The sequence below is a fragment of the Callospermophilus lateralis genome, chromosome 9, assembly GCF_048772815.1.
Source record: "Callospermophilus lateralis isolate mCalLat2 chromosome 9, mCalLat2.hap1, whole genome shotgun sequence".
NCBI classification, from domain to species: Eukaryota; Metazoa; Chordata; class Mammalia; order Rodentia; family Sciuridae; genus Callospermophilus; species Callospermophilus lateralis.
The window spans coordinates 67542261-67568716 of NC_135313.1; the positions used below are offsets into that span (position 1 = coordinate 67542261).

A 26456-nucleotide genomic window follows, 5' to 3' on the forward strand; every position below is an offset into this window, starting at 1 on the left:
GAAAGAGAAGTATGAACAACCTATAGGAATAAAGAAAAACAAGGTTTTCAGTAATCTGAATCATAAAGTAAATTTGATGCTTAAACAAAGAGGCAAAAAACATTCTCTGTAAAATAATGGATTCTAGTGATTACACAATCTCATTTCTAGAAAAAGAGAAAATGTAAAAACTCTCTAATATTTCTGTTCTCAGAATACTATTTCTACACAGATCACAAATAGCATTAAGAAAAAATAGTACCTAATACTATTTAATGTCTATCAAATGATTCAGTTTAAGCAGAAAAAAGCAGGCATGGAGCAGTCCATCAAATCTGGAAGTACCTGGAGGCTAATTATAATGCATTTCAGCTGCCCAATTTCATGTAGTACATCTGCCAACATCCAGCCTAAGTCCAAGCAGTTTCCATTTTTAATCCACAAATAGATTGTCACTTTAATTTTCACTTTATATGACAGAAAATGAAACCTTAATTTATCTGGTATGAATTGTAAAAATGTTGTTTCAGTGGAGTTGCATAAAAGCAATAGTTCACATGACCTAGATGACAGGTCAGTAAATCATAGAAATAAATGTGGAGTTTTTCTCCATATAAAACTAGAAAAATTCAAAAATACTTACTTTTTTCTTCCTTTTTAAGTATTCTGCTTTTATATAGAATTTTTGCTGGAGGACTTATGTCCTATGCATATGGAATAATCCACTCCATCCTACCAAAGAGAACTAAATATTAGTAATTTCCCATTCTATACATTTTGTGAATATTTGTCATTAATTGAAATAAGTATTATAACTAAATCTAAAAATATATATTAACTAATGAATTTTGACCCTGAAAATCCAAAATCAAGTGTAAGTAGATAGACTAAAACCGGAACCCATGAAGTAGGTAAACATGTGTAAGGATTTGAAATTGTATGGATTCCCCAAGCCTCTTGAGCCAAAGAGACAAATGGATTATTAATTTGTGGTGTATATTCAATGCAAATATCTATATTAGCATTATCTATACCTTCCTAGGTTGTAGATATATGAATTAATGGTTAATTCAGTTTATATTTGATTCTGCTGGGAAAGAAGATGAAAAATCCAGGTTGGTTCAAATCCCACTGGCATTTAAGCCATGAACTACAATATGGTTTACTTGGAGGAAAATCCCTGAAATTTACTGATTTGATATGATGATATGTGAAGCTTCTCCTACCCTTTTTTTAAAAAAATCTCCTAACATGAAATTGGTAGCTATTATCTTTTGAGAAATGAAATGATGTGTTCAAGAAGTGGAGAATGTTGACCAAATTTTCAGAGAGCTTTGGAGGAAGGAAGATGTTTAAGATAAAGAAAATGAGGAGGAAGAGGACAAGATTGACTTTTAATTAGAACTGTGTCAGAGACAATGGAGAAAAATGTCTCTAAGAATAGCTGATCTGAACATATATAGCCAATTAGATCAGTGGTTGAGCGGAGACATATAAGTAATGTGGAGTAATCAATGATGACTTCTGTTGTATTTGGGACTGGAAAGTCTGTGGTTTTCTTGGCAATGTTGGGATTAGAGAGAAAGTGTGAAATCTTAAAATAAATTAAGCAATCTGCATTTTATAGATTACACTTTAATTGACTGAACATAAACTCATTAATAACAACTTCATTTCAAGGTTATTTTTAACCTCTATTCATTTTTTCCTTGGGCTGCTTTCTGGCTTCTTGTATTTTAAATTATGATTTAAAAAATAAAGAAAAAAACTTTGTTTAATTTCTATGCCATATGGGAATTTTAAAAAGCAGTTGGATTTTTCTTTGAAGTGGCCTTAAATCAATTCATTTGGCCTTCTATAAATAACAAAGTAAGCACACCCAGGCACAGAGTAGATGGGGACACTGTCTTCACCATTTCTCTAGAAAATGATAGACCTCTTGGAGTTTTGTTGGTTAGTTATTAGCAGAAGCCAGATGGAGAATTATACTGTCTCCCCAGGACACTAATAGAAACAAGTCCTAAGATTTGTCTCTGAGGTTTTTTTTTTTTTTTTCTGCTGAAATATGTTCTAACACAACCTTCAGGGGCTGAAATTATCCTGACATTTCAGTATAAAATAGCCAATATGCACTAGCAACTTTAATGTAATTAGGTAAAACTTACCTCAATTACTGCATTTAAGTGTTATATTCTTTGTATTATACTACATGACCAAACTTTCTGCAATGTTAGGGCCATTGAAATTCATCCGGCAAGCTTTTAGTACAAGGAGGCTTCCAATTTTGACCTTTGCAATATATGAGTGACTGCCATAGATGATAAAGCATGGAGGTTAAAAACAAATAACAAACTGCATAGTGGTGATATTTTAGAATTGGGACATATTTTTCCTTTGTCTTTTTCATTTCCCTAAAGAGATAGTGCACCAGATTCTAAGAATACAAATGACAGTTGAGCATGTATAAATAAGTTTGTAAGTTATCCTATTGTTTTGTCTGAGACTTAAATTTTCCTGTTGCAAATTTTCTTTTAATTTTGAAAAAATAATTTATCTAATTAAGACAGTCTAATAGTTCTCTATTTTAAAAAGTGTCCAAAGCAATTACATTTATAATACAAAAAAGGGCAATTTGTGTGTAGCTAGTTAGTATATGTAGCATGCATAGGATCTTACATTTGATTATCTGCCATAAAATGACTTTCCTTCTGTAGATTTTGGCAAAGAAAGCAGCACAAATGATCCTGAAGACTCTGCAGATACCATAAGACATTATCAGAGTTCCAAAAAACACTTTGAAGAGAAAAAAAGTAGATCATCATCTTTCATCTCCTCCATTGATGATGAACACAAGCCACTCTTCTCAGGAATAGTAGATTCTACTCCAAGAACAGGGAAAGCAGCTGGGCTCCATTTCGAAGAAGCAATGCCCACCTCAGGAAGAATTCATGTCAATAAGAAAAGCCACTCTTGCAAAGGTAATCCAGAATCAGGAATCAGGTTGTCTCTCCTCAGGGCTAAACAGACTATAATGACTTTTCACAAATTAAGAACTGTACCAACTCATGTTAATCTAATCTTTTTCAATTCATGTCTGTAAAGAGTTGAGATTTTAGATCATCTGCAACATAGTGTTTGCATGATTCTGGAATAAGTGGCAAATGTTTCCAAACAATGTCAGCATGAGAGGCATTTGTGGCCAACCAGGCTTAATTATAGGTAGAAAGTTTTCTGAAAGCCTATTGATGCAATTGATTCCCACGTGGAGAGAGCATCCATGACTATTTTAAGAGATTTTACTGGTTAGTTCTTTATATATGTCTCTGTACCCATTTCTTACCCCCAAACCTATAGTTTTATAACTTCAAAGGTCAAAGCAATCATATTACAATACAACATAATACTGTGAATTATGACAAAACAAAAGGAACTCTCCTGAAATATTCTGTTTTCCATTTTTTGTACTGGGGATGGAACTAGGTACCTTACCACTGAACTATGTCCTCAGTCCTTTTTATTTTTTGAGACAGGATCTTACTAAATAGCTTAGGGCCTCACTAAACTGCCCAAGCTGTCCATGAACTTGCAACCCTCCTGCCTCAACCTTCTGAGTCACTGGGATTAAGGAGTGTGCCATCATGCCTGGCTTGAAATAGAGTATATTTTTGATAAGACTTCTTTGTTTAATATCCCTACTAAAAGGAATACAGAAATATATGTATTTTGTTGAAGAAAATACACAAAAGATGAGTAATAATGTTTAATATATGCAAATTTCATTCTGAAGGATGAGAAACTGAGGAAACCTTGAAACCACATGGAAGAACAATTAATTTAGCATAATGGGAGCTAGATCTATAGATCTAGCTATTAAGTGGTACCCATAACAGTTGTGAGTCCAACTTCTTGGATTCTAAAACCAAATCTGTCACTTGCTCCCTTTATGACTTGAGATATGTGATTTGACAAATCCACTAATACACAGTTCACATTTTTAAAACATAGTAATAATATTATCCAACCAACTCATTAGTTATGATTATTATCCAAATTAAACTGTAAGTGACTTTATCTGAAATAAAATCCCCAACCTATTTGGTATTTTCTCACTGGTTTTACTATTTAACATGTATCTAGATGTATAAAATGTAAATATTAAGATAGTATAAGAAAAAATCAAAAGAATATAACAAAAATGAAGAAATAAGATGTTTTGACCTGGCAAGATAATAAAATTATAGCACAGAGTAAGTAAATACTACCTACGATCACACCATTATTCCAAAGAATTATATTTGACAACAAAGATTCTATTAAATCTAGGATGTTCAGGTTTTATATTTTTCCAGAGTTACTTTCCGTATCATGTCAAATGAGCTTTTACCAGGATCCCACATGGAAATAAGCTAAGAATATATGCAAATGTCCTCTGGTCAATCAAAATTCTTGATGAAGTGAATGAAAATAGTACCTCATTTATCACAGTGGAAGAATGGAATATTAGATGTGATTACCAAATGTCCTGTTTTAGTTATTTATGAAAATGGATTCTGGGAAGTACTAAGAATAGAAACAGGTTGTATCATGGAAGTCAAAAGTTCTGAAGAGCTTGTTGAACAATCTCTACTATACCAAAAGTCAGCATAATATGGCCCTGCTGAAAAAAAAAAAAAGTGTTTTATTGTTTTCTTCTTGAATTTTAGACTTCTATATGACGTCTTTAAAGAAATATTTGGGGAATTTTATTTGACATTATAATGATTCTCCCTGACAATGAATTCTAATGCCCTTCACCTAATATAATGCTAATTCTTCCAATCTTTAACTAGCTATTCCAAATGCCCAATAAGAACAGTAGCATTCTAAAAAACAAAATAATTTTAATATCTGCAAGTTGTTAATTTTAAAAAAGTGTTCAATGTAGTACCTATGCAGGCAATAATTAATTATCTTGCAAATGCCAAGCTAAATATGCGCGTCAACTAAGTAACTGTAATTGATGCTATATAACTTCAATCAGGGTGATTGTTAACATGACTAATTAATAGGATTAACCAATAGAGAATTTAAAAACTTGATCACTACAGATTTTTTTTTCCCTATTGAGGTAAAATCCTGTGTAATGTTCAAAACTTTAATAATATGTAAGATGTAGCTGTGACTGCCACAGTTTGAACTACTAAAATCCCCACAAAGTTTAGTTTCAACATCAATAAGAAATTTCACTCCCTGGTATTCCTGGGATTTGTCATATTAAATCCAACACAAGAGAGATTCAGAGCACATTAAAGCAAAACTAAAAAAGGAAGAAAAAAAAGATTAAATGGACTCTGATTCTACTTACATTGAGGTCAAAAGTTGACTCTAGGAAAATTGTGTACCAGAGCAAAGTTAGTTTACTTTCTGCTCATCCATTTGAAGAAATGTATCTTGCAACTATAGCAACATTTGCCAAGGCAACCAAGTGCAGATTCTTTTCTATGCTATATTTAGAAAGTGTCTACAAGGATGTTCATTTGATTAAGACCACTAGCCAAGATTTCCCCTTTGAACTCCTCATTTTTTATATTCCTGTTAAAAACAAGCTAATCACATATCTCTAGATTTTAATAAAAGAGTAAATTATAATCAAGGAAGCTTCTGTCTCACAGAATTCATTTCTGCTAGAATAATCTTTTTTTTCTTGAACACTGCAGTAAAAATATTATCCTCCATAATTTATTGCATGTGATTCACCCTTGTCATTTAAAAATCAATTTATTACATAGGATTTGAAAAGGAGAGAGCTGTTAAGCATATGCAAAAATGCTGTATGCTTTTGGCATTAAACTTATGAACATAAATATGTGATTTTAATCCTATCAGTTCTTGTCTTCTCTGAAGAAATGTTCATACATGAACTGACTATCAGGACTAGACAGGGACAAGTGTTGGCAGCACCAAAACATTTGTATGTGTTCTGATGCTTACTTGGCATTGCTAACCCAAAGTTGAAACCTGGTTTACTGTTATATTATCATTTTGCATCTTAAATTGGTTCATATTTCTGTGATAACAAGTAATACTTCTCAGTAAAAATCTGCTGATAAATTACTTAAAACTCCAGCAATATCATTTTTCTATGTTAAGTTACATTTTGTCATGTTTGGTAAAATATCAAAAGAAAAAATAAGCTGTCACTCTAAACCAAAGCTAAACACCAGAATCAGTAAGGAAGTCATAATCAGGAGCTTTTCTGGAGTTTCTAAGTTCTGTGAGATCTGTTACCCATTTCCACAGAGCAAGGGACCTGGTCTTATATTTTTCTCATGCTATCTTTGGATATGTTTAAATGCTTTGTAAAAGCTTCCTCTCCTGAGACTGAAATTATAGGCACCTCATTAGAAAATTTCTGTATATTCAATGATAAAAGATAGTAGGGGGAAATCCATAGAGAAATAATATAGAACTTTGTTATTCTTTTGTCTGCTCCTTATTGAAAGGGGTGCACTTGAGCTCTCTGACTGTACATTTAGAGAATCTATGGAGAAAGAAGTCTTACAGTTCTGTTCCCTACTTCTAGAATCATAGCTAATTCTGACCAATTCAGTTACTTTCTATTGAAATTTTTAAATCACTAAGAGTATAAATCCATAACTATGTAATTTTTCTCAATGTCTAATCATAGGAATTTGCCAAGATTTTAAGTCTTTATATCAAAACCAAATCACTTTCTCTAATTCAAATCTATTTCCATGTGAAAGGGAATATCAGCTTGACATAATCCTTCCCTTCCATCAAAATATATATATATATATATATATCCTTTTTCTTTATCTCTTAAATAAGCTCCCAACTGTATTCTTATCTTTTCATGGGTTTTATTTTTCAACCCTTCAATCATTTTTATAGAGGGTCAGAGAGCATAACAAAACCATCAAAAGTATGTAAGTAACACAGAAAGGATACATTTTTTCCCCAAAATATTGATAGTTTGAAAATACCGATCTTAGGAGAAAGAGTAAATTAAAAGAGGTTCAAAAATAAATCTCTGGATGAAAAATGATCACAAAGTTGCTAGACTGAATTTTTCAAGTTCAGGGGCTTTGTCTCCTTCCTCTTCAAGTCCTCCACATTTAGCAAAGTGTCTGGCACATAACAGACACCCAAAACATTGGAAAGGGGACTTGAACAGATAAGCTGTTTGTTTAAAGTACATTAAGGAAAATATACATAACAAAAGAGCCACATACACACACACACACACAAAAAAAAAAATTGGCGAACAATGTGATGATATTAAAATACCCTGCAGAAGAAGCTTCAAAGAAGCAAAGAAACAGGATGGGAAGACTTTAAAACTCTTCTAAGAACATACATATCCTTGAAGATCAGCACTTCCCTCAAGAGTTTTCTCCTGGACCATAAAGAATGCTTACTATTCTGTGAGAAAGAGCCCAAAATATCTCAAATGTTAAGTAAAACATTATAAACAAAATATGTTATTTCCTCTCGAATTCAAAAGCACAAAAACATTGCGCTCTAATCAGTTATGTTCAGCCATCCATACCTTCTTTTAGCACAGATAGAAAGAAGACAAAATCATAACCAAGACTCCTGACCTGCTATAAAATTTTAATGCTATGAAAATGCATGTGGTAGGTAAGGAAGGTAGAGTGAGAGTAGGAACCTACCACCAATTGGTAATGGCCCCTGATTTTGTCCATGAATCACTTTGGTTCTATGTCTCCTGGGTTATATCCTAAGATCCTTTACAGCTTGTCTTGTGAGTGTCTGTGTTTATGAGGCAAAGGAGTGCCAAAGAAAGCCGATGTCTAACTCACTCTCTTCCACAGATATCACTGACACGCAAAGCTGGGAAAGAGACAATGCCAGGGCTCAGCCTGAAGAGTGTAGTCCCTCAGCACTTCAGCGAGCTGCCTGGGGGATCTCAGAAACTGAAAGTGACCTCACCTATGGAGAAGTAGAGCAAAGATTAGATTTGCTTCAAGAGCAGCTTAACAGGTATCAGAAATGGTGGGGCAAAAGGAGAGTACGATGCAAGCCATTAGACTTGTCTAGCTTTGCTTCTAGCAAATTCCTTTTACTGCAATCCCATATTTTCCACACATACTTATTTAAAATAAGACTAGAAACTGACAGAATTATCAATTTGTGTTGCAAGGAACATTTATTTGCACTTCATATCTTAAGCAACATATGTCCTATTTTTTCTTTCTCCAGCTTAAAATTAAGTATATCATCATCACTGGCTACCTCTCCTCAGAGTAATTCATATTTAATTTGTTAACTAACACCTTTCTGCTTTTAATCCTGCTTTTAAACTTTATAGTTGTTTCTGGTAATTTATCCATGTTTTGTGGCATTTTTAAAATACTGAAATAGTGGCTTAAACATACAGTTTTTATCAATTTATCAAAAAAATGTGAATAAATTAAAGATCCCACAAATTAAAGATCAGAACCCTTCCATTTTCCTTCATCTTTGATCTAGACTGATTAATATGAAGAATAAATTTTGGTTTTAGGCAGGAGGTAACTATTTCATAGAAATATGGGTGGATCTTTAAAATGAAATTGGTTAAAAAGAGTCAGAAAACAGATATGACTGAGTATGCCTCAGTAGCTGCTTTGTGTTTCATTTGGGAATTTACCTTGACCCAATGTTAGCTTTCAAATATACCAGACGGCAAGGTCTCCTAGTAGCCACAGCCAAAACTGCATGGACTAAGTTAAAATGCTCAAATCACAGGATTTAAGAACTAGATAGGGTAATTTGATTCATTTTAAGTAAGTGCAAACATGGTAAAATAACCACACTAGGGCTGGAATTGTGACTCAGTGGCAGAGTGCTTGCCTGGCATGTATGGGGCACTTGGTTTGATTCTCAGCACCACATAAAAATGAATAAACAAAGATACTGTGTCCATGTATAACTAAAAACAATATTAAAAAAAAAATAACCGCACTACCCGAATCCTGATTTAGACAGTGTTCTTAAATCTGCCACATCAGCTCTCAATGTCCAAAGTACAAGGACTGGAATTGACCTTTCTCCAGAGACAGAAACCCAAATCTCTTGTGCTGATGTAATGCATTGTTTCTATAATAGAAATGCAAGGCCCGACACACCTGATCACTGCTGTGGTCCTTTAATTAGCCTGTACAACAGCAATGTGTTTTACTGGCCTTTTGTAGGTAGACCACATAGAGAGCCAGAATGAAACACTGGGTGACCCTAACAGATGGTTAAATGTGTGTGGGATAGTTGTCTTCCCAGAGGCAACATGAGAAAAATTTATTCTTTTCATCTCTTGTTGAGTACATCCCATTTCTATTTTTTCTTTGTTATACCTTGCTGAGTAGTAGCATGAATGTGTATATTTAATATATCTTGTGATTCTGCCCCTGTCTAACAAGCTCCTTGTTTACCCATCTGTAGTTAGCACTTCTGAGTTTTGCCTATACCACATAAACTACGGCTTTACTTACTATCTATGATTAATATTTTCTATGCATGGTTAAAAACGTGACTAAATGGTGAATGACAGGGGCAGCAGTGATTTCTTTGGCACAATGCCAACACAGTACAAATTAGTTAACCTAGGTAAAAGTCTTAACTAGGTTATTTAACTATTTATAGAATGACTGGGTAGTAATTTAAACTTTCCTACTCTCAATTTCCTATCTTTACTCAAACCTACTTGCAGTGCTTTTGTATGGACAAAATTAATACATGATTGTCTCTTAGTATTCAATGGGGATTGGTTCCAGGACCTCCTTTGGGTACCAGAATCCCTTGATACTCAATCCCTTGTGTAAAATAGCATAGTATCTGCATATAACCTGTACACATCATCCCATATACTTTAAATCATCTCCAGATTACTTATAGTATCTAAGAAAAAGTAAATGCCATGTAAATAATTGGTATAGTGTATTGTTTAGTGAATAATGGCAAGAAAAAGTCTTGTTGTGTCCAATAAAAATGCAATTCCTTTTCAAATATATTTAATATGTGTTCAATTCATTTTCCAATGTAGAACATAAAGGGAGGACTGACCATACATAGAGACTATACGTGCTATGCCAAAGGTAGCATAGATAAAAAACAAAAGCTAGATAAAATTTGATCATCAGTGAACTTCAGTTCTATTACTGGTGTTCATTTGAGTGTATTCTCTTATTTCACATATATTTCTGTGCTTGAACCTTCCTTTAGGACTAAAATTGATATTTCAGTGACTCCTTGTTGTGTGTGTGTGTGTGTGTGTGTGTGTGAAAAACTTATACATATATATTACACTGGGAATATATATATATATATATATATATATATATATATATATATATATATATATATATATATATATATATATTACCCTGGGAATTAAACCCAGGGGTGATTTACAACTGAACTACATCTCAGTTTTCTTTTTCAATTTTGAGACAGATTCTCACTGTTACTTAAGGTCTCACTAAATTGCTGAGGGTGGCCTTAAACTTGTGACTCTCCTACCTTAACCTCCCAAGTTACTGGGATTACAGGCATGCACCACCACATCCAGCTAGTATATTATAATTGTTTGAATTTTCCACAGTCATAACAGAATTAAATATCTTTTAACATATTCCCAGCAAATGTATGTGCTTTCTGAACATGTTTTGAATTGTTATCACCATTACTACTTCTAGTTTTTTCTCTTTAATACTTTTACATTTTATTTCCTAAGTCAGTTTAGCTTATTTAAAATTTTAAAAAATTGCATTTTTAGTGCACTGACATCTCCAACTTTCTTTCTTCCACTTTGTTCTGTAAGACAAATGTACAGGAAACAAATTTGAAGAGGGCAGCTTAACTTAGGCTCTGCTTTGCAGAGGTAGAATCTTGGGACACATTCTAGAGTTGAGTATACCCTATTTGACTTTGGCATTTGTTCAAATGTAAAACTGAGTTCTTATACCACCATCTCATCCAAACACAATATTCAAGCCACAATGCAATAAAAACAAACATAAATGGTCGATTTTGAACCAGTCCTTGCTACTGCCTCTTTTCTTTTTTAAGGCCAAATGATATGTAGGGTTAAAGGTTTACATAGGTTAACTTATGTGTACATATGTATGTGTTTATATATGTATATATAAGCATATATACATATATAGCCTAGAGATAGACATGATTAGATAGATTATTAAGACTTGTGTCTTCAGCAGTACTTCTCAAACTTTAATATGCATTGGTATCATCTGGGCATCTTGTTAAAATGCAGTTTCTAAGTGGATTGATGAGTCTAGAGCTGGCAGACACCACATTCTAACAAGCTCCCAGGGATGTCCAATGTTTCTGGTTTAGGGAGACACTTTGAGAAAGGAGAATTAGAAAATGTAAAAATTGAGTAATGACTCCTTCCACTGCAGAACATCCAGAGCAATTTGTCTCTATGCCTCTAGTATGACATTGAGCACCCGCTTCATCTAGTGTTAGTTATTTATGCACTTCCTTCATTTTTTCTCTCTAAGCAATCAGCTCCTGACAGCACTGAGAGATCAGATTCCATATTTATTCTCCTTCATGTTCTCACCTGACTTTCTACCTATTACAATTCCTGGTACAAAGTTGGTCTTTGAATGAGTATATGAAAATATTCATTTTCTACAACTTTATAGCTATCCTGACAAAAAATAAAATTCCAAAACTAGGTTATTTTTTGTTTTAAAGACCAAGAACATGCTGAATTATTGTCTAATTCTCTGTAATTCCTCCTGAATAAAGCACATTATCAGGTTTTAGTAAAAGAGTCCATTGTAATTAAGCCAATAGACTCTAGTCATAAAACATAAAAATACAATCCTATGTGTAGTAAAGAAACTTTTTACTACACCTCCCCTTTGTTGAACTACTCCGAATTTTAGGTAACCAATTAATAAGATAAAACTAAGTATTCAAAATCAATGCAGACAGGAGACCATTCACAAGACAAGGCTCAGCAGTAAGAAGTAGGATATTTACATGACTTTGTGTTTGGGCTTGTCAAGGTTTCACTGGTTCTGTACATCAGAAAGTTATGTCCCAACTTATTGAAATTGGGCAAATTCATGACATCAGCCATCCAGAATGACAGGCTCAGGGGGGTGAGAATCTTGAAGCAAGTCTGACGAATTCAGTTTGGATGTATAAAAGGCTCCTGATGAGCAAACAGTTCTCTCCAGTGAATTTATTTGTAGAAAATTCCTGAACTAGTGAAGTTATTTACTGGTGTAGTCTTATTTTTCCCAGGCAAAGTATTCCTAGAATGGACAACCAAGTCATGTGGATAGAATGGTCTACACTCTTATTAAATTATTTGAATACAAAAGTCTCTGGTCTCACCTGGCAGCAGCCACTTCAAATGCACATGTTGTTCTGTGTGCATGAGCCCTCTCAGTGCCACGGGTTGCTGAGCATGTGAATGCTGAAGCAGTACCTCTGATAGATTCTTCTCTCATAGACATGATTCAAATAGATAAAATCCATGATGAAAAAATCCTGTTTCTTAGAGACTGCTAATGTTTAACAAAGATTTTTATAGGACTCAAAAACTCAAAAAAGATTTTTATAGACTCAATAGTGTTAACACACAGCAGAGGGGAATCAGACTGATTCCATTTGCCATTTTCCTTTAGATTTTAATTTAAAATTAGAATGAAATTAATTTTTGTCCTCTGGGTCTTGAATCCCACTTGTGGATGAAATTTTTAACCTTAGTATTCCAAAATTCTTTTATATTTAATGGCCTATCTTGGTAATAACGGTAATGATAATAAACATCATATAAGCCACGTTAACTATTAAATTTCTTAAAAATGAGATGAATTTGTTCAGAAATAGCTCTGATGAAGTTTGTGAAATTTTCTTCAGGGGCTCAGAGAAGAGAAAAGGTAACTCTGAATGATTTAAATATGGTAAGATTTGGAGGTACAGATAAAATTTGAGCTGGACCTTGAAGAATGAAAAGAAACTTTGATTCATAACAATAAAAATGTTTAGTTGGTACCATAAAAAATTAGATCAGACTTGCAGGTAGATGAACTAGTTGAAAATTCAACATCCCTTTTTGGTGTGTGGCGTTGGTACTTGCAAGGCATAATCAGTTGTAGTTTAAAGCTATTGGCTTAGAAGACACTGAGTTATCTGGTTATATTTTATCAACTATAGAAAACCTTTAAGAATACATAATTATGATTCTCAGCAGGAAGATCTGGAGTGTTAATATTAAAAAGTAAAAAGAAAATACTGATCTTTTATCATTTTTCTAGATTTCATTGCTTTGTTTCAAATCACAGATTAATTCACTCCACAGCATTACCTTTTCATTGCATTTTTAAATTCATAGGTAAAACAGTAAGCACAAATAAAATAGCTAGAAGAACTTTCTATAGAGGCGTATGGTCCAAATTTTCTGTTTTTATGCCCATGAATTTTTTTTCTGTCTTCAATAGTGTTAATCCACACAGCAGAGGGGAATCAGACTGATTGTATTTGCCATATGCCTTTAAATTTTAATTTAAAATTAGAATGAAATTAATAAGCCAGTGAGCTACTCATGAGCTTTCTAGAAAACAATGGTCATACTGGCTGTTGCTCAAGCCTGAAGGGACATAGAAGCAAGTGAATTTTTACATTTCATTTGCTTCTTAAATATCAATTCCCTGTAGATAGGAAAAGGAATTTAGCATTTAACATCAAAGAAAGAATACAATGAGTAATATGCAATGCCTGCTATGAATAGAAGGGCAAGATTAATTAACAATAATATAAATTTGAAACACTTAAGAAATTTTCTTGAGATTTTTGTAACTGTGAAAGAAATGTGCTGCTAGTCTCTCTTTTAAAGAATAAACAAAGTATTCACAAAAAAATTGAGTAAAGCCTGATAAAAAAAAAGCAAAGATAATTACTATTTAAAAAGAGATTCTCAGCATGTTTTACATTTTGAAATCAATAAACATTAGTAAAAATACAGTCTTTTCATTTGTATTTCTATTGATTCTCTTAAAATGAGCAGAAAAGTAATGGTCTTTGTTAGAATCATTAGTGAGACACAGATTATAAGCTAAGAAAGCATCCCTGTGCTCCCTCTCCTGTTCTTCTTGTTTAAAGCAGGCCATGTCATCTTGGTTGGTAAGTGCTGAAGTTTGCTCAGATGCTCTTGCAATTCTGGACTATTTTAGGACTCTTTCTCCTTTTTCTGTCTGGTCTACAGACTTGAATCCCAAATGACTGCTGATATCCAGACCATCTTACAGCTGCTGCAGAAACAAACTACTGTGGTCCCCCCAGCCTACAGTATGGTAACTGCAGGAACAGAGTATCAGAGACCCATCCTCCGCATGATGAGAACCAGCCATCCCATAGCATCCATTAAGACTGACCGAAGTTTCAGCCCTTCCTCACAAGTAAGTGTAGATGCTGTTCCACCACGAGTATTTCTTAAAGTGTTTCCAGAGACCATTTGAATAAATTACCTTGGATGCTGTGGAAAACAGATTTCCGTCTCTACCACTCTTTCTACTCAATTAGGATTTCTGAAAATGGGCTCTGTAATCTGCATGATGTGCTTTTAAAGACAGAAAATGGACACAGAAGAATAATTTTAAACACTAACATTTTTTTTAAAGCAAATGCTTTTTTCAGAATCAACCTAGGTGATTTATATTCTATATAGATTTGAAAGCTAAGGAATAATTCTAGATCAAAAAAGTGCATCAGAGAAAAAAGCAGGTCTTTCACTACACTGCTAAGGATGGGGGAGGTGTGGAGGGGAGGGATCTCTGGAAGAAAAGAAATCACAGTTGGCCAGATTACAAACTGAGGTCAAGCACAGAAAATTATCACAGTCTGTGCCCTACCCACCAGAGATGTCTAAATTTTTTCACCAGTATGTACACATGGAAAAAGGGAGATTATGAAATAACCTTTGTGTTGTCTCTGAAGCTCTCCAAGAGGACCCTTTTGATTTTTATTATTCTTTTTAGATATTTATGACAGTAGAGTGTATTTTGACATATTATACATACATGGAGTATAACTTACTCTAATTAGGATCCCATTCTTTTGGTTGTATATGATGTGGGGTTTCACTTGTTCTGTATTCATACATGAACATAGGAAAGTTATGTCCAATTCATTCTACTGTCTTTCCTATTCCCATCCCCTTTCCCTGGCCTTCATTCTCCTTTGTCTAATCCAATGAACTTCTATTCTACTAACCCCCTTATTTTGTCTTAGCATTCATATATCAAAGAAAACATTCCGCCTTTTTTTTTTTTTTTTTTTTGGACTGACTTATTTCACATAGCATGATAGTCTCCAGTTCTGTCCATTTATCAGCAAATGCCACAATTTCATTTTTATTTATGGCTTAGTAATATTCCATCATGTATATAAACCATATTTTCTTTACTATTCATCTGCTGGAGAGCACCTAGGTTGGTTCCTTATCTTGGCTATTGTGAATTGAGCTTCTATAAACATTGATGTGGCTGTGTCACCATAGTATGCTGACTTTAAGTCTTTGGGTTATTAGCCGAGGAGTAGAATAACTGGGTCAAATGATGATTCCATTCCAAGTTTTCTAAGGAATCTCCTACTGCTTTCCATAGTGGTTGCACCAATTTGAAGTCCCAACAGCAATGTATGAGTGAACCTTTCACTGCATCCTTTCCAACATTTATTGTTACTTGTATTCTTGATAATTGCCATTCCGACTGGAATGAGATGGAATCTCAGTATAGTTTTAATTTGCATGTCTCTAGTTGCTAGATATGTTGAACATTTTTTCATATATTTGCTGACCATTCATATTCCTTCTTCTATGAAGTGCCTGTTCAGTTTTATTGCCCATTTATTGATTGGGTTATTTGTTTATTTGCTGTTAAGTTTTTTGAGTTCTATATGTATCCTGGAGAATAATGCTATATCTGAGGTACAGCTGACAAAGATTCTCTCCCACTCTGTAGGCTCTCTCTTCACATTCTTGATTGTTTCCTTTGCTGTGAAGAAGCTTCTTAGTTTGACACCATCTCATTTATTGAGTCTTGATTTTTACTTATTGCCCTTTTTGTCTTGTGGAGGAATTCAGTCTCTAAGCTGACATAATGAAGAGTTGGGCCTACATTTTCTTCTCTGTTCTAAATGCCTAGGTCCTTTATCCACATTGAGTTCAGTTTTGTGCAAGGTGAGAAATAGGGGCTTAATTTCATTCTACTACATATGGATTTCCAGTTTTCCCAGTGATAGAGGTCTTGGAAATCAGGTTAAGGTCCTCATTTTCCCTGTGTTGAAGATTAAACACACAAGAAATGCCAAGACAAGCGTAGAAAGCAAGTTTTATTTAAGAAAGAGAACAGAGATAGCAGGCTTCTGGGTGCCCACAGGAGTGGGTGTGTCTGTCTTTTTTGTAGATCCCAGATTGCTTCTCCCTCCTTGTCTTCCTCCCTCTCTAACCTTCTCTTTCTTTCTTGTGTAGATGCCTAAGGGCAAAAAGGAACAGCCCAGGGGATAATCATTAGCAACTTCTTGTGTTGGAATGTGTGATTCCCCAGAGGTGTTAGCAACCTGTTGAGCCAGGGAAGTGTTCAGGAGGTGTTAACAACTCCTTTCCTTTTCCTTGGTAATCAGTCTTCATCTTGGGATGATTTGGATCATTTACTATCTATACTGACTACCTGTCCTTTTCTCCTGTCTCACCAGCACCCTTTGTTGAAGAGGCTATCTTTTCTCCAGTGTAGGTTTCTGGCACCTTTGTCTAGTATGAAATAACTGTATATATGTGGGTTTGTCTCTGTGTCCTCTGTTTCATTGGTCTTTATATCTGTTTTGGTGCCAATACCATGCCGTTTTTGTTACTATATTTCTATAGTATAATTTAAGGTTGGTTATTGTGATGCCTCCTGCTTTACTTTTCTCCCTAAGGATTGCTTTGGCTATTCTGAACTTCTTATTTTCCTTTTGAATTTTTTAATATGAAAAGTTTAACTCCATTGGAATTCCATGTTGGGCATTAGCTTTAAATACTTAAACATCAAGGCCAAATCATACTAAAAAATGATGATTTCAATAAGGATTTATAGAATAACCTTGTAAAAGTTTTTAAATGTTTGGGAAGTTACTGTAAAACATTCTAGGAAATGAAATCACATTAATAACAGAAGGTAATGTGCCAGAAGGAAAATAATAGCAATATTTCTAAAATACGAAAATAGGCATTAATTTATCTTTAGTTTTTAATGGCAGGGAAACATGTAAAACTATGTATTTCTTTATTTACAGGGGAATAAAATAGTATCATCTGATGAGTGTGATGATTTTACTTCCTTTCTTATTTCTCTTCTTTCCTCCCCAACAGATCTAGTCACCAAGTGGCCATAATTTCCACCACATCTTGGTCTTAAATTTTGAGTTAAACTGATTTAAAAATTCAAAGCGAGATTTTTTTTTAATGTGATCATTTTGATATCTGAGTAAAATTAAAGTTCTTGGAATTGTTGTTTAAGGATTTTCTAAACTGATCATGGGGCATACAAAGTTTTTTTCATTTTAGGATAAAAATGTGGGTTAATTTTTTTAACATGGGTTAATTTAATACCACTGATAAGATTAATGGTGGAAAATTACTGGAATTTTATAAATATAATTTTAGATGACTGTTGGTGTGAATTATAAAAATGTGTTTTCTTTTCTTTCTATCAGTGTCCTGAATTTCTAGACCTTGAAAAATCCAAACTTAAATCCAAAGAATCCCTCTCAAGTGGGGTGCATCTGAACACAGCTTCAGAAGACAACTTGACTTCACTTTTAAAACAAGACAGTGATGTCTCTTTAGAGCTTCACCTGCGACAAAGAAAAACTTACCTTCATCCAATAAGGCATCCTTCTTTGCCAGATTCTTCCTTAAGCACTGTAGGAATCTTGGGTCTTCATAGGCATGTTTCTGATCCTGGTCTTCCAGGGAAATAATCATTTTGTATTATTTACTCCACATACAATGTAAGTGCTTTTAATGGCTGTTTTCCTTTTTGTATTTAAATCCTCTCTACTTGACTCAGGGGCTCACAAGGTACCATTATATGCAAAAGTACTGTATATTTTCCTAAATTGAAGCTTATAGGGTAAAATTGAGCAGTTAAGATGTAAATATACCTAAGAACTTTTGGTTCCAATTGTTAAAACTGCCAGCATCTCAAGGCACCTTATTTTTTATTTTTATTTTCAAAATCATCTGCATGTTAGGAAACTCCAATTTCTCTTGCATGGAGACTCCTATTTACTGCTTTTACTAAACCAGTACTTTGTTATGAAAATGCCTTCCAAGCAAATAAGAAACCAAGGGATAAAACTGTTCTTGGATGCAACTCAGATGATCCTCAACTTATGGAAATTCAAGGGGATAAAGGGGACTTAGTCACTTTTGAGAATTGATGTCCTTCTGTATTGAGATGTTTATAGTTGCTTACATTCATTTCCCCGTACTGAAAAAGAAAATGCAAATTTTGAGAGTTGTAGCCTCAGACAGCAGGCAAGGTAGATCATATTAGAGGGGAGAAAATATAATTTTTTCTCAATTCTTAACAAGTTTTTAGCAAGACATACTTCTGTAACAAAAGGCAGAATATTTTAACAAGAGAAACATAAGAACATTTATTACTGAAAGCAATTCAGAAGTAACTCAAGGCAGTGGCTTAGTGTCCTAGCTTATATAAGATCTTCAGCAAAGAAAATACATTTTAGAGAAGTAACAGGACAAAAAGAAAGCAGTCCCAGGTTTCCAAAGGCGGGAAAACCGTGGGAAGGAGTAAAGTCTGCTCCCAGATTTCTTTGGAACTGCAATTTCTGAGCTGATAAGCAATCTGCTGTAATGGAGAATTTACATCCTTTCTTTGAGCAGGAAGGTGGGAGGAAAGTAGAAAGACCTTTTGTTTTTATGAATCTGTGTCCTGATTTTAGGCAAACAGATTGAAAAGGCAGAAATCTCTCCTGCATTTTTATTGTCTTCAGCAACAATCTCATATTTTAGAGAGAAGTATTTTCATTTCTTTCAACATTGAATACAAACCAACATTAATGAGAATAAAAAGGTCTTTCTATTTAAAATTCTGTCACTAATTGCATTCACAAAACATCTTAAATAGTTTATACTCACACATTTCCTTGAAGGCTAAAATACAAGTTTCTTGAACTTTTCCTTTTAGGGGGAGAGGATCTTCTTTAAGAACTGCTGAAGTGTGACTGATACAAACTGATGATCACAGCTTTTTTCCCAATTCATATTGTAGGACAATCCTAAATTTGATCAAAATGGTAGATCCACATAGTTTTCTTTACCAAGAAAGCTGGAAGAATTTTTTCAAAGAACATGCAATTTCATGTGCATGGCCTATCTTTCAAAAAGTCTATGTTGTTTTCTAGCTGTCCAATTCCAGATGCCTAGAAAAAAAATGCACACATCAATGGTTAAACTTAAATTTTCTGTGGCTGTTCAAACACTTTGCTAATTTAAGATTAAGAACAAATACATTTGGTATAGATTGGGTTTAATTAGTATATATTGACTCCAGAGTACTGGAACATTCAGTAGGATATATTTTAATAGCTTCAATTGTTAGGTTGAGGGGTCATATAGTTCTCATAATACCAGAATACAGAAAATAAATACAAAGACAAGTTCAAGTTAAGAGATTTTATTTTTAATTTAATTATAATTTTAAAGTATTATGGAATAATCCATTATAGTCTTTTCTTCTGAACTAAGATTTTGAAATTTGTTGAAATTTCTTAACACTTCACTAAGTTTTACATTCATATAAATATTTAAAGAAATGTTCTATCTCCACATTTTTAAATGGGTTAATTTCTATCCGTTCAGGATAAAAAACAGAATCTATTGATTTGTCTTCACCTTTGACACTAATCTATTGGTCAGTTTCAAATGCAAGTGATTTATTTAAATTTCCAAAAATGATTACACTATATATAATGTGACTTTAGTGATCTTAATTGCTCCCTGTATATTTTCAAATGGCCACATAAATTGAGAATCTATGTGGAAGGAAATCCATAGATAGGCATTAGCATGTTCTCATCTCTGCTTAATAAAAAAAAGTCATAAGTGATCAAGTGTATATATATTCAACAAAACTTAATATTGAAACCAGCTTCCTAATCCATTTAGTGTTATCAGAAGCAACTTTGGGACTAACTGCCACTTCAATCCTTCATTTAACAAACATGTAATGGATGCCTAACCGGGGAGAGAGAGTCACATAAACAGCTAACTTTTATTCTGAGGTCTATTTAGGGATTTATTTCCATATTGGGGCACACTTTTTGCAGCTGCAACAAATTTCATAAGGACTATAGGCCTTAGCTCCAGGAACATTCAGAATGAATTCACTAGAGACTGTTCATTTGTAGAGAGAGAGAGGATTTGGCAGGTGAGGAATTGAGATCTGATTGTTTGATTAGTGAATGCTTCAGCTGCAACATTTGATATGGCATGCATAAAATTCAGCCATCCTCACAAAGCCTCTATTTGTACTTCATAAAAACTGAGCATGCAAGAATGGGAAGATGGAGAATAGTGTGCAAGTATCCTGCTTGTTTAAATTCTAGCATAACACTAACCTGCTTTTCTTTTTTAATTCCTTGACATAAAATAACTGCTTGATAGTAAAATCTGAAGTCTTAGAGAGGGAACAGGATTATAAATTTAGGTCCTTTCCCACAGGATGTTAGCTTTAAAATAAAAAGCCTGAGTAATATAAAGATGTGGTTAAGTTGGGCATAAGTGTCAAAAGACTCAATGGTTAAACTGGCCTATGGATGTCCAAATCAATTAACTTAATGTACAAAATTCATTCCCTAAATCAACGAAAGATCTGATGCCTAAAAGCACTAATGCCCTCCCCATCAGCTGTAGCAAAATCAGTCTGACATAATCTTGGGAACCTGCTGAAGGCCAGGTCAGTGGTGCAGTCAATCAAAAACAGCAGTGTAGGAACTATTTTCCCTTGAGATAATTGGGAGTACTAACATAACACCTTTTACTTTCCACTGAAAAATAATATTACCTGGTCCCCTGGCCTAAATAAAATATAATCTAAAATCTACAGTTCATGCCGATTAGATGCTGATATTCATTGCTGAACAGAGAGCTGAAACTTAGCCTTAAAATTGTATCACATTTTAAGGTATACAATTAATTTTGATATGGGATTTCTTGTATTTTGATTAATTGAATAGAAAACCAGAAATAAAAAGGCTGACACAATGTTTCACAGGGTTTTTAATTTAATAATCACTAATTTAAAAACATGGGAAAGCAGCAGGTAGATGTGGAAGAGTAATGTGTTGAGTCCATTATAAATGGGTTGTTCATCAGAATTGAAATTTTCTACTCTTATAGCAAGGAGGTATAGAAACTAACTCAGGGTTTGGTGTCAGGTTTGGTGTCACTATTATACCTGTCACTGTCAGAACTGCTGTAGTATAATTGAATCAGAACTACTGTACTATAATTGTACCAAGTTTTTTTGAAAGTTGATATTAACAATGGTTCCAAAACAGTTAGAAGAAAACTGTTCTTATGCAAATATCATTTTAAATTCCATTCTATACTGTACTAGCTAAAGATAGAACCTTTAACCTCATCGTCATATCTAAAATAATAATAACATTTAACAAATAATACTTATCTTTCCCCTGAATATTTTCATGGTTACCAAAAGGAATTCAGTAGACTGATAAGTTATTAGAACTAAGGATATTTACATTGAATAATTTATAATTTAAAGTAGTGAAGTCTTTAAATTTCTTCTCCAGTATTAAAACCAAAATCAGATCTATCTAGATAGATGATAGATAGATTTCATAGTTAAAAAATCAAAACTTTTATAAATTATCAAAAATTAAAATGTTACTAAGTTTCTAGTCACATTTTTTGAGTAAAACAAATATGTCTATCATGTGAGTTCACAGAGGAACTTGGAAGACATTATGACATGGGACAGTGGTCCTCAAAGTGTGGTTCTTAAGCTAGCAGTACTAGCATCACCAGAGAACTTATTAAAAATGCATATTCTTAGGCCCTACCCCAAATCCACTAATCAGAAAATTTGGGGCTGGCATTTGGCAATCACCTTTGAAGAAGCTCTCATCCACATGATCCTCAGGCATATTAAAAATCTGAGATTAGTTGGGCATGGTGGCTCTTGCCTCTAATCCAAGAGACTCAGAAGACTGATGCATGAGGATCACAAGTTTGAGGGCAGTCTCAACAACTTAGAGAAACCCCATCTCAAAATTAAAAAATAAAAAGGACTGGGGATATAGCTAAGTGTTAAAACATCACTGTGTTGAATACCCAGTACCCCCCAAAATTAGTTCACCATGCAGAAGAACAAGCATAGGCTCTGCAATCAGACCAAATGAATCTCAACAGGAACACTTTAATATGCCCTGTGACCCTAAGCAAATTAATAACCTCCCTGAATCCTTTTCCTGAATGTGTAAAAAATGAGATAGTGGTATCTGCCTCACAAAATCTTAAGGAAATGAGATAAAATATAGTGAAGTGCCTGGCACACAGTAGGTGCTCAAAAAATGCTAGAATCTTTGTTTCTTACCCAAAAACATGACATTGAAAACAATCAGGAAAAAACAGGTAATTTTCCACAAATTAGCTTCTGCATAACATATTAGTTACATCAATAACTAAATGTTACCAAGACTAGCATTTTTGATTCAGAAAAACCTAAATGTAGCTATTATTTCTCTTAATTGTATTTTGCACTAGTAGGTTTATAGCTTTAAAGTAATACCATTTACAACAATAATAGTGGGAGTATGACTCTCATTTTAAAAAACATATCTACTCTGAATCAATGTTAAACACCAAGTATGCAAAGGTGATATGTCCAATTCAGTACTACCAGAATGTATTCTATAAAGGCTGGCACACTGTGGAAGTCCATCCTTGGACATGTTATAGTTCACAGATGTATATCTTAACATGTATTTACAGAATGCAATTTTGAAAGTAAATGTGCTTTCTAGTTTTAAAGAAAATAGAATTTTGCAGTTGTAATGATTATTTCCAGACCCACTTCTTCATTGCACAGATACGTTATACATATCTTAGGCTGCCTAAACTCTCATGTAGAATGGTAGACATGGCAAGGGGCTCAATGCAGTAAACCTGAATTCAAATCCTACCTTCTCTAGTTATTCCTGAGATAAATTCCCAGTGATCCCCAGTATCCAAAAGTACAAATTGAACGTAGCATGTCATTCCTTGAAGGGATGTGTTGAGGATCCTCTGAATTTATATGTGGAAGTGCTATATAACACACAAATTACAGGACAACTGTAAGATCCTGTGACTTGTGCATCACAAAGAGAGTGGTTTTATGGCATTAGTGCAAGAGCAGCACTTAACCTCTTCTCTTGCTGGTTCCTCAACCCCACACTCAACACACTTAACACTCTGTAACAAAAATCTGTAAGGTGACTTTCACCCACACCCCAAAGATCTCGTAACTAATAACAAGAGAATATCAGTATCAGGAAATCTTCCTCTGCTTTCGTATCCCTATAGTTGTCAAATATTGCCTTTTTCCAACATCCTTAAACCACATTTGCATTTCAGTTGTTTTCTATGTATGCAAGTAGCTCCCTCTCTCATTTCTCAAGTATTTAATTCAAAACAACTTTCTTGTGGTTATATTTAACTTATGATCAAGTGATGTTAGCATTTTTTAAACCTAGAAGGATCATGTTTTAACTACTTTATAAAGTATTAGATATTGTGATGGATGAGTGCCCAAGTTTAGAACAATTCATTACCTTCTCTTGTGGCACAAACACTTTGTTTTGATGTATAATATAGAAAAGAAAATTTACAGAAGACATGAATTATTAATATTTGGGAGCACGAAACGAAATTACTGCAAGGCTTATTTATATAGACTAAGTGGAGGTTGAGATGACCAGTCAGATGTTAAACAATTGTTATTACTATGAATATAAGCACAAAACACCTATATAAATGCAGTGTGCACAAAACACTATACTCAACTGACCAATTACACTGCTCTAGCAATCAAAATTAAACTTTTAAATAGAAAATTATAAAAATGGCCTCAACAAAGTATTTTGAAAAGTGGAATTATTAACATGGTTATTCTTGAAAAGCTAATGTCAAAAATGAGATGAATGCCTAAATTGCACTCATGACAACTTCTATTAATTAATTCATATTTTGAAAAACGTGATATAATTTGGGACACCTGTGGTTTCAAAACACTGTATGATTAATCTATATTCTATGGACTTCCTCTATTTTGGTATTGTTTTAAAATTCACAACTGTGAAACATCACAACTGTGAACAATTTAACTGTATTATTTTTCACTATTACATGTGTTAAGTATTTGAATACATAAAAAATGCACTCAAATGTAGTCATCATTCTTATTGAAGAGTAAACTCAAGGAAACTCAAGTTATCTTATAATTAACTCCTTCACAGAGTCGCCTCAAATGCCCTTATAGTTAAAATACCATTGAAATGATATGACACCCTTCTTCCAAATGTAAAAGAAATTAGGTAAAAATATTGCAGAACCCCTAGTTATCTCCTAGGCACCTACTGATTTTAATTAAAGGCACATTACATCTTTTTACCTGATATTTTCATTTCATAATTTTGGTAATAAAATGTATTATATCAGAATATTTGCAAGTTAAAGAATAATGTATTTCAAAAAAAGAATGTGTGTCAGTCATCCCATATAAAGAAGCTCACTCACATCTGGTTAAGTAATACTTTGGAATGCTTTAAACTAAATGAAACAAACTACCAAAACACATACTACTTTGTAGTCTTTATGCACATAATGTAGCATGAAATCATGATGCTTTTGAAATATTCTGTGCAGAAATATTTATTTTTTAGCAAATATTTTCTTCAAAGATTGGTATGTGGTATTGACAGTGTAATCTACTTGCACAACTAGTTTTGCAATAACCTTCTACAAATAACTGTAAATAAGAAAAATGTAAATTTTATGTAAAAATGGTTGCAAATTTTTGGTAGCTAAAAGAAGTGTACAAGTTGTATTGAAAATATAGTATATATACATAATTTAAGAATGAAGCATATAATTTCTGATCTATTTATACACAAAAATTCAAGAATTTGTAAAAGAAATTATTTTGGGGAAAAAGAAAGAAAATCTCATTAGCTAGATAGGATACTTTTATTAGAGAAGCCAACTATTTCCAACATTTCACAAAGTACAGTACTAGATATAGGTATGGTGGTGCTGTTGTATTTCACAAAATCACAAAATTGTAACAGTGCTAGAGTTTTGCTGAGCTCCATTAGGACTAACTAGTAAGCTGGACTGAGTGGTACCAAACTTTAAACCTAAAGTTAAAGAAATATAAAAACATTTAACTTACTACCCCTCAAGACCACTGTAATAATTAACAAAAAGATGAACTGTTTACTTAAAATTCCTAATGGCTAAACAGGCTTTAAGTTATATGTAAAACAACCTTTTATAAATGTATCCTTGATGCTTTTTTTAAAATAAGAATGAAAGTAACCAGATAATATTTTCTTTTGTCTAAGCTTCATATTTTCTTAATTCATTCTCTAGTTGCTCCACTACTATTTAAGAAAACAAAAATTATCTTGAAAGAAAACTTTCAAATGAAATGTGTTTGTCAAAATGTGGCATGTACTAAGCTAAGGACGGTTCAGTCTTGTTTAGTAGATTAGATTCCTCACCCTTCATTTATAAGATTTTAAACACAATGAGAACATTTGCCTATGTAATGAATGAAAAATTAACCAAATTCAAGTAGCAGATACAAGTGAGGCTGATCAGAACACAAGTATCTTAGTGTTAAAAGGTTAAATATCTTCAAACTTTTCCGTAAGATTAATTATCTCTTGCCATAAGATAAATTTGAGGGTCCTGCATTTAGATAACTATGGGAAAATTAAATATACATTTAAAAGTTCAGTAAATCTTATGATCATTATTAAATGACTTATAATTTTGAAAACAATATGGATCTTTAATCAATGTTTCTGAAACTTTCATATTCACACTATTCAGGCTATCCTTTGAAATTTCAGCGATCATATCAACATAAAATTTGATTAAATAATACAACCAACTAAAATACAAATGACTATATGCATGTATCTATATATCTATATATACATATATACACATTTATATTTTTATGCTTAAGGGAAAAGGTTGGAATTCCTCCCAAATGTATCAGAACCAGGAACTAATCATTCCTGGCAATACATGCCTCTGAATATAGCTATTTAATGATGTCTAGACCAGTTCTTCTTGGTCCCTGTAAGCTTCCCAAATTGCCACCATCTCTTGATGTCACAGAAGTGGCAACCTGAAA

The 26456-nt window shown here is 33.3% G+C and overlaps 1 protein-coding gene across 2 annotated transcripts in view; it reads left to right on the forward strand.

The window, feature by feature from the left end:
* The window catches only part of Kcnh7 (potassium voltage-gated channel subfamily H member 7), a 456737-nt gene extending 438758 nt beyond the window's left edge, over positions 1-17979 (forward strand). The window contains exons 13-16 of one of the 2 annotated variants that reach the window (XM_076866090.1): positions 2694-2957; positions 7815-7983; positions 14225-14417; positions 17713-17979. In XM_076866090.1, the coding sequence (XP_076722205.1) occupies positions 2694-2957; positions 7815-7983; positions 14225-14417; positions 17713-17979 (893 nt within the window). The remainder of the gene's footprint in view (positions 1-2693; positions 2958-7814; positions 7984-14224; positions 14418-17712) is intronic. The other variant, XM_076866091.1, reaches the window with a different exon arrangement.
* The last annotated feature ends 8477 nt before the right edge of the window (positions 17980-26456 follow it).